Below are 14,102 nucleotides of genomic sequence, written 5' to 3'. Positions count from 1 at the left end.
CTATGACAATACCAATGTGACTGTCCGGCCACTATGACATGCTGATGTGTCTGTCCGGCCACTATGACAATACTGATGTGACTGTCCGGCCACTATGACAATATGACAATACCGATGTGACTGTCCAGCCACTATGACAATACCGATGTGATTGTCCCGCCACTATGACAATACTGATGTGATTGTCCGGCCACAATGACAATACCGATGTGATTTTCCGACCACTATGACAATACTGATGTGACTGTCCAGCCACTATGACAATACCGATGTGATTGTCTGGCCACTATGACAATACTGATGTGATTGTCCGGCCACTATGACAATACTGATGTGATTGTCCGGCCACTATGACAATACCGATGTGATTGTCTGGCCACTATGACAATACTGATGTGATTGTCCAGCCACTATGACAATACTGATGTGATTGTCCGGCCACTATGACAATACCGATGTGATTGTCCGGCCACTATGACAATACTGATGTGATTGTCCGGCCACTATGACATGCTGATGTGTCTGTCCGGCCACTATGACAATACTGATGTGACTGTCCGGCCACTATGACAATATGACAATACCGATGTGACTGTCCAGCCACTATGACAATACCGATGTGATTGTCCGGCCACTATGACAATACCGATGTGATTGTCTGGCCACTATGACAATACTGATGTGATTGTCCGGCCACTATGACATGCTGATGTGTCTGTCCGGCCACGATGACAATACTGATGTGACTGTCCGGCCACTATGACAATATGACAATACCGATGTGACTGTCCAGCCACTATGACAATACCGATGTGATTGTCCGGCCACTATGACAATACCGATGTGATTTTCCGACCACTATGACAATACTGATGTGACTGTCCGGCCACTATGACAATACCGATGTGATTGTCTGGCCACTATGACAATACCGATGTGATTGTCTGGCCACTATGACAATACTGATGTGATTGTCCGGCCACTATGACAATACTGATGTGATTGTCCGGCCACTATGACAATACCGATGTGATTGTCCGGCCACTATGACAATACCGATGTGATTGTCCAGCCACTATGACAATACCGATGTGATTGTCCGGCCACTATGACAATACCGATGTGATTGTCCGGCCACTATGACAATACCGATGTGATTGTCCGGCCACTATGACAATACCGATGTGATTGTCCGGCCACTATGACAATACCGATGTGATTGTCCGGCCACTATGACAATACCGATGTGATTGTCTGGCCACTATGACAATACTGATGTGATTGTCCGGCCACTATGACAATACCAATGTGACTGTCCGGCCACTATGACATGCTGATGTGTCTGTCCGGCCACTATGACAATACCGATGTGACTGTCCGGCCACTATGACAATACCGATGTGACTGTCCAGCCACTATGACAATACCGATGTGACTGTCCAGCCACTATGACAATACCAATGTGACTGTCCAGACACTATAACATGCCGATGTGACTGTCCGGCCACTATGACAATACCAATGTGACTGTTCGGCCACTATGACATGCCGATGTATCTGTCCGGCCACTATGACAATACCGATGTGACTGTCCGGCCACTATGACAATATCGATGTGACTGTCCGGCCACTATGACAATACCGATGTGTCTGTCCGGCAACTACGACATGCCGATGTGACTGTCCGGCCACTATGACAATACCAATGTGACTGTCCAGACACTATAACATGCCGATGTGACTGTCCAGCTACTATGACAATACCGATGTGACTGTCCGGCCACTATGACATACCGATGTGTCTGTCCGGCCAATATGACAATACCGATGTGACTGTCCGGCCACTATGACAATACCGATGTGACTGTCCGGCCACTATGACAATACCGATGTGACTGTCCGGCCACTATGACAATACCGATGTGATTGTCCGGCCACTATGACAATACCGATGTGACTGTCCAGCCACTATGACAATACCGATGTGATTGTCCGGCCACTATGTCAATACCGATGTGATAGTCCGGCCACTATGTCAATACCGATGTTATTGTCCGGCCACTATGACAATACCGATGTGATTGTCTGGCCACTATGACAATACTGATGTGATTGTCCGGCCACTATGACAATACTGATGTGATTGTCCGGCCACTATGACAATACTGATGTGATTGTCCGGCCACTATGACAATACCGATGTAATTGTCCGGCCACTATGACAATACCAATGTGATTGTCCGGTCACTATGACAATACCGATGTGATTGTCCGGCCACTATGACAATACCGATGTGATTGTCCGGCCACTATGACAATACTGATGTGATTGTCCCGCCACTATGACAATATGACAATACCGATGTGACTGTCCAGCCACTGACAATACCGATGTGATTGTCCGGCCACTATGACAATACTGATGTGATTGTCCCGCCACTATGACAATATGACAATACCGATGTGACTGTCCAGCCACTATGACAATACCAATGTGACGTCCAGACACTATAACATGCCGATGTGACTGTCCGGCCACTATGACAATACCAATGTGACTGTTCGGCCACTATGACATGCCGATGTGTTTGTCCGGCCACTATGACAATACCGATGTGACTGTCCGGCCACTATGACAATACCGATGTGTCTGTCCGGCCACTATGACATGCCGATGTGACTGTCCGGCCACTATGACAAGACCAATGTGACTATCCAGACACTATAACATGCCGATGTGACTTTCCGGCCACTATGACATCACCAATGTGACTGTCCGGCCACTATGACATCACCAATGTGACTGTCCGGCCACTATGACAATACCGATATGACTGTCCGGCCACTATGACAATACCGATGTGACTGTCCGGCCACTATGACAATACCGATGTGACTGTCCAGCCACTATGACAATATGACAATACCGATGTGACTGTCCAGCCACTATGACAATACCAATGTGACTGTCCAGACACTATAACATGCCGATGTGACTGTCCGGCCACTATGACAATACTAATGTGACTGTTCGGCCACTATGACATGCCGATGTGTCTGTCCGGCCACTATGACAATACCGATGTGACTGTCCGGCCACTATGACAATACCGATGTGACTGTCCGGCCACTATGACAATACCGATGTGTCTGTCCGGCAACTACGACATGCCGATGTGACTGTCCAGCCACTATGACAATACCAATGTGACTGTCCAGACACTATAACATGCCGATGTGACTGTCCAGCCACTATGACAATACCGATGTGACTGTCCGGCCACTATGACATGCCGATGTGTCTGTCCGGCCACTATGACAATACCGATGTGACTGTCCAGCCACTATGACAATACCGATGTGACTGTCCGGCCACTATGACAATACCGATGTGACTGTCGGGCCACTATGACAATACAGATGTGATTGTCCGGCCACTATGACAATACCGATGTGATTGTCCCGCCACTATGACAATACCGATGTGATTGTCCGGCCACTATGACAATACCGATGTGACTGTCCGGCCACTATGACAATACCGATGTGACTGTCCGGCCACTATGACAATATGACAATACCGATGTGACTGTCCAGCCACTATGACAATACCGATGTGATTGTCCCGCCACTATGACAATACTGATGTGATTGTCCGGCCACTATGACAATACCGATGTGATTTTCCGACCACTATGACAATACTGATGTGACTGTCCAGCCACTATGACAATACCGATGTGATTGTCTGGCCACTATGACAATACTGATGTGATTGTCCGGCCACTATGACAATACTGATGTGATTGTCCGGCCACTATGACAATACCGATGTGATTGTCTGGCCACTATGACAATACTGATGTGATTGTCCAGCCACTATGACAATACTGATGTGATTGTCCGGCCACTATGACAATACCGATGTGATTGTCCGGCCACTATGACAATACTGATGTGATTGTCCGGCCACTATGACATGCTGATGTGTCTGTCCGGCCACTATGACAATACTGATGTGACTGTCCGGCCACTATGACAATATGACAATACCGATGTGACTGTCCAGCCACTATGACAATACCGATGTGATTGTCCGGCCACTATGACAATACCGATGTGATTGTCTGGCCACTATGACAATACTGATGTGATTGTCCGGCCACTATGACATGCTGATGTGTCTGTCCGGCCACGATGACAATACTGATGTGACTGTCCGGCCACTATGACAATATGACAATACCGATGTGACTGTCCAGCCACTATGACAATACCGATGTGATTGTCCGGCCACTATGACAATACCGATGTGATTTTCCGACCACTATGACAATACTGATGTGACTGTCCGGCCACTATGACAATACCGATGTGATTGTCTGGCCACTATGACAATACCGATGTGATTGTCTGGCCACTATGACAATACTGATGTGATTGTCCGGCCACTATGACAATACTGATGTGATTGTCCGGCCACTATGACAATACCGATGTGATTGTCCGGCCACTATGACAATACCGATGTGATTGTCCAGCCACTATGACAATACCGATGTGATTGTCCGGCCACTATGACAATACCGATGTGATTGTCCGGCCACTATGACAATACCGATGTGATTGTCCGGCCACTATGACAATACCGATGTGATTGTCCGGCCACTATGACAATACCGATGTGATTGTCCGGCCACTATGACAATACCGATGTGATTGTCTGGCCACTATGACAATACTGATGTGATTGTCCGGCCACTATGACAATACCAATGTGACTGTCCGGCCACTATGACATGCTGATGTGTCTGTCCGGCCACTATGACAATACCGATGTGACTGTCCGGCCACTATGACAATACCGATGTGACTGTCCAGCCACTATGACAATACCGATGTGACTGTCCAGCCACTATGACAATACCAATGTGACTGTCCAGACACTATAACATGCCGATGTGACTGTCCGGCCACTATGACAATACCAATGTGACTGTTCGGCCACTATGACATGCCGATGTATCTGTCCGGCCACTATGACAATACCGATGTGACTGTCCGGCCACTATGACAATATCGATGTGACTGTCCGGCCACTATGACAATACCGATGTGTCTGTCCGGCAACTACGACATGCCGATGTGACTGTCCGGCCACTATGACAATACCAATGTGACTGTCCAGACACTATAACATGCCGATGTGACTGTCCAGCTACTATGACAATACCGATGTGACTGTCCGGCCACTATGACATACCGATGTGTCTGTCCGGCCAATATGACAATACCGATGTGACTGTCCGGCCACTATGACAATACCGATGTGACTGTCCGGCCACTATGACAATACCGATGTGACTGTCCGGCCACTATGACAATACCGATGTGATTGTCCGGCCACTATGACAATACCGATGTGACTGTCCAGCCACTATGACAATACCGATGTGATTGTCCGGCCACTATGTCAATACCGATGTGATAGTCCGGCCACTATGTCAATACCGATGTTATTGTCCGGCCACTATGACAATACCGATGTGATTGTCTGGCCACTATGACAATACTGATGTGATTGTCCGGCCACTATGACAATACTGATGTGATTGTCCGGCCACTATGACAATACTGATGTGATTGTCCGGCCACTATGACAATACCGATGTAATTGTCCGGCCACTATGACAATACCAATGTGATTGTCCGGTCACTATGACAATACCGATGTGATTGTCCGGCCACTATGACAATACCGATGTGATTGTCCGGCCACTATGACAATACTGATGTGATTGTCCCGCCACTATGACAATATGACAATACCGATGTGACTGTCCAGCCACTGACAATACCGATGTGATTGTCCGGCCACTATGACAATACTGATGTGATTGTCCCGCCACTATGACAATATGACAATACCGATGTGACTGTCCAGCCACTATGACAATACCAATGTGACGTCCAGACACTATAACATGCCGATGTGACTGTCCGGCCACTATGACAATACCAATGTGACTGTTCGGCCACTATGACATGCCGATGTGTTTGTCCGGCCACTATGACAATACCGATGTGACTGTCCGGCCACTATGACAATACCGATGTGTCTGTCCGGCCACTATGACATGCCGATGTGACTGTCCGGCCACTATGACAAGACCAATGTGACTATCCAGACACTATAACATGCCGATGTGACTTTCCGGCCACTATGACATCACCAATGTGACTGTCCGGCCACTATGACATCACCAATGTGACTGTCCGGCCACTATGACAATACCGATATGACTGTCCGGCCACTATGACAATACCGATGTGACTGTCCGGCCACTATGACAATACCGATGTGACTGTCCAGCCACTATGACAATATGACAATACCGATGTGACTGTCCAGCCACTATGACAATACCAATGTGACTGTCCAGACACTATAACATGCCGATGTGACTGTCCGGCCACTATGACAATACTAATGTGACTGTTCGGCCACTATGACATGCCGATGTGTCTGTCCGGCCACTATGACAATACCGATGTGACTGTCCGGCCACTATGACAATACCGATGTGACTGTCCGGCCACTATGACAATACCGATGTGTCTGTCCGGCAACTACGACATGCCGATGTGACTGTCCAGCCACTATGACAATACCAATGTGACTGTCCAGACACTATAACATGCCGATGTGACTGTCCAGCCACTATGACAATACCGATGTGACTGTCCGGCCACTATGACATGCCGATGTGTCTGTCCGGCCACTATGACAATACCGATGTGACTGTCCAGCCACTATGACAATACCGATGTGACTGTCCGGCCACTATGACAATACCGATGTGACTGTCGGGCCACTATGACAATACAGATGTGATTGTCCGGCCACTATGACAATACCGATGTGACTGTCCGGTCACTATGACAATACCGATGTGATTGTCCGGCCACTATGTCAATACCGATGTGATAGTCTGGCCACTATGTCAATACCGATGTTATTGTCTGGCCACTAAGACAATACCGATGTGATTGTCTGGCCACTATGACAATACTGATGTGATTGTCCGGCCACTATGCCAATACCGATGTGATTGTCCGGCCACTATGACAATACCGATGTAATTGTCCGGCCACTATGACAATACCAATGTGATTGTCCGGCCACTATGACAATACGGATGTGATTGTCCGGCCACTATGACAATACCGATGTGATTGTCCGGCCACTATGACAATACCGATGTGATTGTCCGGCCACTATGACAATACCGATGTGATTGTCCCGCCACTATGACAATACCGATGTGATTGTCCGGCCACTATGACAATACCGATGTGACTGTCCGGCCACTATGACAATACCGATGTGACTGTCCGGCCACTATGACAATACCGATGTGACTGTCCGGCCACTATGACAATACCGATGTGATTGTCCGGCCACTATGACAATACCGATGTGATTGTCCGGCCACTATGACAATACCGATGTGACTGTTCGGCCACTATGACAATACCGATGTGATTGTCCGGCCACTATGTCAATACCGATGTGATAGTCCGGCCACTATGTCAATACCGATGTGATTGTCCGGCCACTATGACAATACCGATGTGATTGTCTGGCCACTATGACAATACTGATGTGATTGTCCGGCCACTATGACAATACTGATGTGATTGTCCGGCCACTATGACAAAACTGATGTGATTGTCCGGCCACTATGACAATACCGATGTGATTGTCCGGCCACTATGACAATACTGACAATACCGATGTGACTGTCCGGCCACTATGACAATACCGATGTGTCTGTCCGGCAACTACGACATGCCGATGTGACTGTCCGGCCACTATGACAATACCAATGTGACTGTCCGGCCACTATGACATGCCGATGTGTCTGTCCGGCCATTATGACAATACCGATGTGACTGTCCAGCCACTATGACAATACCGATGTGACTGTCCGGCCACTATGACAATACCGATGTGACTGTCCGGCCACTATGACAATACCGATGTGATTGTCCGGCCACTATGACAATACCGATGTGACTGTCCGGCCACTATGACAATACCGATGTGATTGTCCGGCCACTATGTCAATACCGATGTGATAGTCCGGCCACTATGTCAATACCGATGTTATTGTCCGGCCACTATGACAATACCGATGTCATTGTCTGGCCACTATGACAATACTGATGTGATTGTCCGGCCACTATGACAATACTGATGTGATTGTCCGGCCACTATGACAATACCGATGTAATTGTCCGGCCACTATGACAATACCAATGTGATTGTCCGGCCACTATGACAATACGGATGTGATTGTCCGGCCACTATGACAATACCGATGTGATTGTCCGGCCACTATGACAATACCGATGTGATTGTCCCGCCACTATGACAATACCGATGTGATTGTCCGGCCACTATGACAATACCGATGTGACTGTCCGGCCACTATGACAATACCGATGTGACTGTCCGGCCACTATGACAATACCGATGTGATTGTCCGGCCACTATGACAATACCGATGTGATTGTCCGGCCACTATGACAATACCGATGTGACTGTTCGGCCACTATGACAATACCGATGTGATTGTCCGGCCACTATGTCAATACCGATGTGATAGTCCGGCCACTATGTCAATACCGATGTGATTGTCCGGCCACTATGACAATACCGATGTGATTGTCCGGCCACTATGACAATACTGATGTGATTGTCCGGCCACTATGACAATACTGATGTGATTGTCCGGCCACTATGACAATACCGATGTGATTGTCCGGCCACTATGACAATACCGATGTGATTGTCCGGCCACTATGACAATACCGATGTGATTGTCCGGCCACTATGACAATACCGATGTGATTGTCCGGCCACTATGACAATACCGATGTGATTGTCCGGCCACTATGACAATACTGATGTGATTGTCCCGCCACTATGACAATACCGATGTGATTGTCCGGCCACTATGACAATACTGATGTGATTGTCCGGCCACTATGACAATACCGATGTGATTGTCCGGCCACTATGACAATACTGATGTGATTGTCCGGCCACTATGATAATACCGATGTGATTGTCCGGCCACTATGACAATACTGATGTGATTGTCCGGCCACTATGACAATACCGATGTGATTGTCCGGCCACTATGACAATACCGATGTGATTGTCCGGCCACTATGACAATACCGATGTGATTGTCCGGCCACTATGTCAATACCGATGTGATAGTCCGGCCACTATGTCAATACCGATGTAATTGTCCGGCCACTATGACAATACCGATGTGATTGTCCGGCCACTATGACAATACCGATGTGATTGTCCGGCCACTATGACAATACCGATGTGATTGTCCGGCCACTATGACAATACTGATGTGATTGTCCCGCCACTATGACAATACCGATGTGATTGTCCGCCACTATGACAATACCGATGTGATTGTCCGGCCACTATGACAATACCGATGTGATTGTCCGGCCACTATGACAATACCGATGTGATTGTCCGGCCACTATGACAATACTGATGTGATTGTCCCGCCACTATGACAATACCGATGTGATTGTCCGGCCACTATGACAATACTGATGTGATTGTCCGGCCACTATGACAATACTGATGTGATTGTCCGGCCACTATGATAATACCGATGTGATTGTCCGGCCACTATGACAATACTGATGTGATTGTCCGGCCACTATGACAATACCGATGTGATTGTCCGGCCACTATGACAATACCGATGTGATTGTCCGGCCACTATGACAATACTGATGTGATTGTCCGGCCACTATGACAGTCATAACTGTTGTGGTTAAAGAATGCAGGCTTCAGTGATTAATTAGCGTGATATTTGTTGCTTTAGGGGACCATAACGACATTAACGCTGGGTGTGCTGGATTAATCGAAAAGCCATGACCCACTGAAATGCAGCAGAGCAGCATGACTCGATGGGTGATCAAATTATAGCAGGCTGAGTGCCATATCAGACTCTCAATAAAATCATTGGAGCATTGGACTGTCTTAATACCTTGTATTCCCGTCATACCCTGCAAATATCCACAGTTTCTCTTCATAAACAGCAGCACCATGAGCTGAACGAGCTGGTGGAAGGCTAAGAAAAAAAAACAGAAAAATAAAGCAATTTTTGTCAAGAACATTACAATTCTAATTTAACTTAATAAATTCATAAGCATTTTTACCAGTTTTGAAACATTGTAGACAACCAATATGTTGAAAAAATTAAACACATTGCCAACCAGCATAAAGTCAACATCCTAATATATAGTGAATGATGTCACAACAAAAGCGATGAAATAAGTAACATTTTTATGTATTATTCTGATAAAATAATAGTCCCAATATGAAACTACAAAAATTATTGTCACCATTTAACATGGAAAATAAATAAATTGTAAAATAGTAACGTACCGTCCTTCAATCCTCCACTCAGTCCATTGTCCAGTGTTGAATTTATACTCCAATAAATCATTTTTATTTCGGAGATTTGAATTAGAATAAATATCACCAGTATAGCCACCTGAAATGAAACACACAATTCAAGTATTATCATGATAATAGTGAGAATATTAAGGGATGGACCATTATCTAGCCCCGATGTTCTTTTAATATTAAATTAAGTCTTTATACATTATTATATATTAAAACAAGCAGCCTCTCGGCTGAGATAGCTCCGCTGTTAGCAATGCACATTTCAATTAAAGAACAGAAGATATCATTAGAAAATGAACAATATGCATAGTATCAATGCAATGGGACTTGCTGTTTTCAACAAGAATTCAAAAATATAATTTTTAACCATAAGAAGAAAATATCACTTTTTACCAAAAATGACAAAAATATTCATCAAAATTAGAGAATTGAAGATATCATCATGAAATGAACAAATTTGAGAGTGGTCCATATATAGTATCTATATATGTAATATCAAAGCAATTGGACTTGTTGTTTTTAACAAGAAGTCGAAAATATCACTTTTTACCAAAAATTACAAAAATATTCACCAAAATTAGAAAATTGAAGATATCATCTTGAAATGAACAAATTTGAGAATGGTCCATATGTAGTATCTATATATGTAATATCAAAGCAATTGGACTTGTCGTTTTTAACAAGAAGTCGAAAATATCACTTTTTACCAAAAATGACAAAAATATTTACCAAAATTAGAGAATTAAAGATATCATTACAAAATGAACAAATCTGAGAGAGATCCAAATGTAGTACCTATATATGTTATATCAAAGCAATTGAACTTGCGGTTTTTAACAAGAAGTCGAAAATATCACTTTTTACCAAAAATGACAAAAATATTTACCAAAATTAGAGAATTAAAGATATCATTACAAAATGAACAAATCTGAGAGAGATACACATGTAGTACCTATATATGTAATATCAAAGCAATTGGACTTGCGGTTTTTAACAAGAAGTCGAAAATATCACTTTTTACCAAAAATTACAAAAATATTCACCAAAATTAGAGAATTGAAGATATGATCATGAAATGAACAAATCTGAGAGAGGTCTACCCAAGGTACATATTCACCAAGTATCAAAGCATTCAGGCTTGTAGTTTTCAAGAAGTCGAAAAAGTAAAACATTGACACGGATGACGACGCCGGAAAATCACTCATATGATAAGCTCTGCTCGACAAAGTCGACAGCGGAGCTAAAAAATAGGCCAATGGCCTGTTGCTCAACGGCTATTGTACAAAAGATTAGTGCTGTATATGCCACAACTTTTCGTTTAAATTTGTACTTTTAAATGAAATATCGCCAAACAACCACACAAAGTTGTCAATGGAATAATAAACACATGTATGCCTAACACCAAAGCATTGGAAATAGTGGTTAGTTGAAATTCCATTTTTAACCAAAAATTACAAAAATATTTGCCAAAATACACACCAAGTATCAAAGCATTCAAGCTACCGGTTTTGAAGAAGAAGTCGAAAATAGAACTATACGTCTTGAAATCGACCAATTTCGGACCATCGCCCTCAAAATAATTGATGAAATAGTTTCGGGACTCATCGACAGTAGAAAGGTAGAAACGTAAGGCGAAAATAATAAAAAAACAAGCAGCCTATCGGCTGAGATAGCTCCGCTGTTAGCAATGCACATTTCAATTAAAGAACTGAAGACATCATTAGAAAATAAACAATATGTATAGTATCAAAGCAATCGGACTTACAGTTTTTAACAAGAAGTCGAAAATATCACTTTCTACCAAAAATGACCAAAATATTCACCAAAATTAGAGAATTGAAGATATCATCACGAAATGAACAAATCTAAGAAAGGTCTACATGTAGTATCTATATAGTAATATCAAAGCAATTGAACTTTTGGTTTTTAACAAGTCGAAAATATCACTTTTTACCAAAAATTACAAAAATATTCACCAAAATTAGAGAATTGAAGATACCATCACAAAATGAACAAATCTGAGAGAGGTCCACATGTAGTACCTATATATGTAATATCAAAGCAATTGAACTTTTGGTTTTTAACAAGTCGAAAATATCACTTTTTACCAAAAATTACAAAAATATTCACCAAAATTAGAGAATTGAAGATATCATTACAAAATGAACAAATCTGAGAGAGGTCCACATGTAGTACCTATATATGTAATATCAAAGCAATAAGACTATTGGTTTTTTACAAGAAGTCGAAAATATCACTTTTTACCAAAAATGACAAAAATATTCACCAAAATTATAGAATCGAAGATACCATCACGAAATGAATAAATCTGAGAAAGGTCTACATGTAGTATCTAAATATGTAATATCAAAGCAATTGAACTATTGGTTTTTAACAAGAAGTCGAAAATATCACTTTTTACCAAAAATTACAAAAATATTCACCAAAATTAGAGAATTGAAAACATCATCACAAAATGAACAAATCTGAGAGAGGTCCACATGTAGTACCTATATATGTAATATCAAAGCAATCGGACTTGTGGTTTTTAATAAGAAATCGAAAATATCACTTTTTACCAAAAATTACAAAAATATTCACCAAAATTAGAGAATTGAAGATATCATCACGAAATGAACAAATCTGAGAGAGGTTCACATGTAGTACTTATATATGTAGTATCAAAGCAATTGGACTTGCGGTTTTTAACAAGAAGTCGAAAATATCACTTTTTACCAAAAATGATAAAAATATTCACCAAAATTAGAGAATTGAAGATATCAACATGAAATGAACAAACCTAAGAGAGGTCTACCCAAGGTACATATACACCAAGTATCAAAGCATTCAGGCTTGTAGTTTTCAAGAAGAAGTCGAAAAAGTAAAACATTGACATTGATTGAATCAGGATGCATCACTGAGGAAAGATTTTGTTGGTTGTATATTTTTAAAAGAAATGTTTCCAATCAAGATCGAAATGTTTTGATCAATGATATGCTAATGAAAGTATGGAAATCAACATGAAATGAACAAACCTAAGAGAGGTCTACCCAAGGTACATATACACCAAGTATCAAAGCATTCAGGCTTGTAGTTTTCAAGAAGAAGTCGAAAAAGTAAAACATTGACACGGACGACGGACGACGATGACGACGGACGACGACGACGACGGACAATCACTCATATGATAAGCTCCGCTCGACAAAGTCGACAGCGGAGCTAAAAATGGCTGTTACGACCCGACCTGATTTCAGTTCGGTAAAATAGGGTAACTCGCAAAGGATGGAACTGTAGCTCCATGGTTTCGCGTCAACACCACGATGAACGAAATAACTGACAGCGAAACCAAGTGAGCTACAGAACTGCAGCTAGGTTCAACCACGGTTTCGTTCAACACAATAGCAACAGCAGACTGCAACCTCTGCAGTCGATCCACACAACCACAACTTTCGGAAAAGACTTCTGCCAGTCACTAAATTCCAGACAAACACGATTTCGTCTGTCCCGAGAGATCCACAACATTCATAACCACTTTAGTTCAGTCTTTAGAAGGAATTTAGTCGATTTAACAGGAGAATCGATC

The 14,102-nt window shown here is 43.3% G+C and overlaps 1 protein-coding gene across 1 annotated transcript in view; it reads right to left on the bottom strand.

The window, feature by feature from the left end:
- Positions 1–14,102, bottom strand: part of LOC102808153 (leucine-zipper-like transcriptional regulator 1) — a 45,143-nt gene that overhangs the window by 26,742 nt on the left and 4,299 nt on the right. Inside the window, exons 4-5 of the mRNA XM_085491361.1 lie at positions 10,499–10,607; positions 10,098–10,181 (exon numbers count right to left, since the gene is read on the bottom strand). Coding sequence (XP_085347487.1) covers positions 10,098–10,181; positions 10,499–10,607 — 193 coding nt within the window. The remainder of the gene's footprint in view (positions 1–10,097; positions 10,182–10,498; positions 10,608–14,102) is intronic.

Source organism: Saccoglossus kowalevskii, chromosome 16 (genome assembly GCF_978046115.1).
Source record: "Saccoglossus kowalevskii chromosome 16, keSacKowa6.1, whole genome shotgun sequence".
NCBI lineage: Eukaryota > Metazoa > Hemichordata > Enteropneusta > Harrimaniidae > Saccoglossus > Saccoglossus kowalevskii.
The sequence above is the reverse complement of the archived record's forward strand: the minus strand, read 5'-3'. Positions and strand labels throughout refer to the sequence as shown.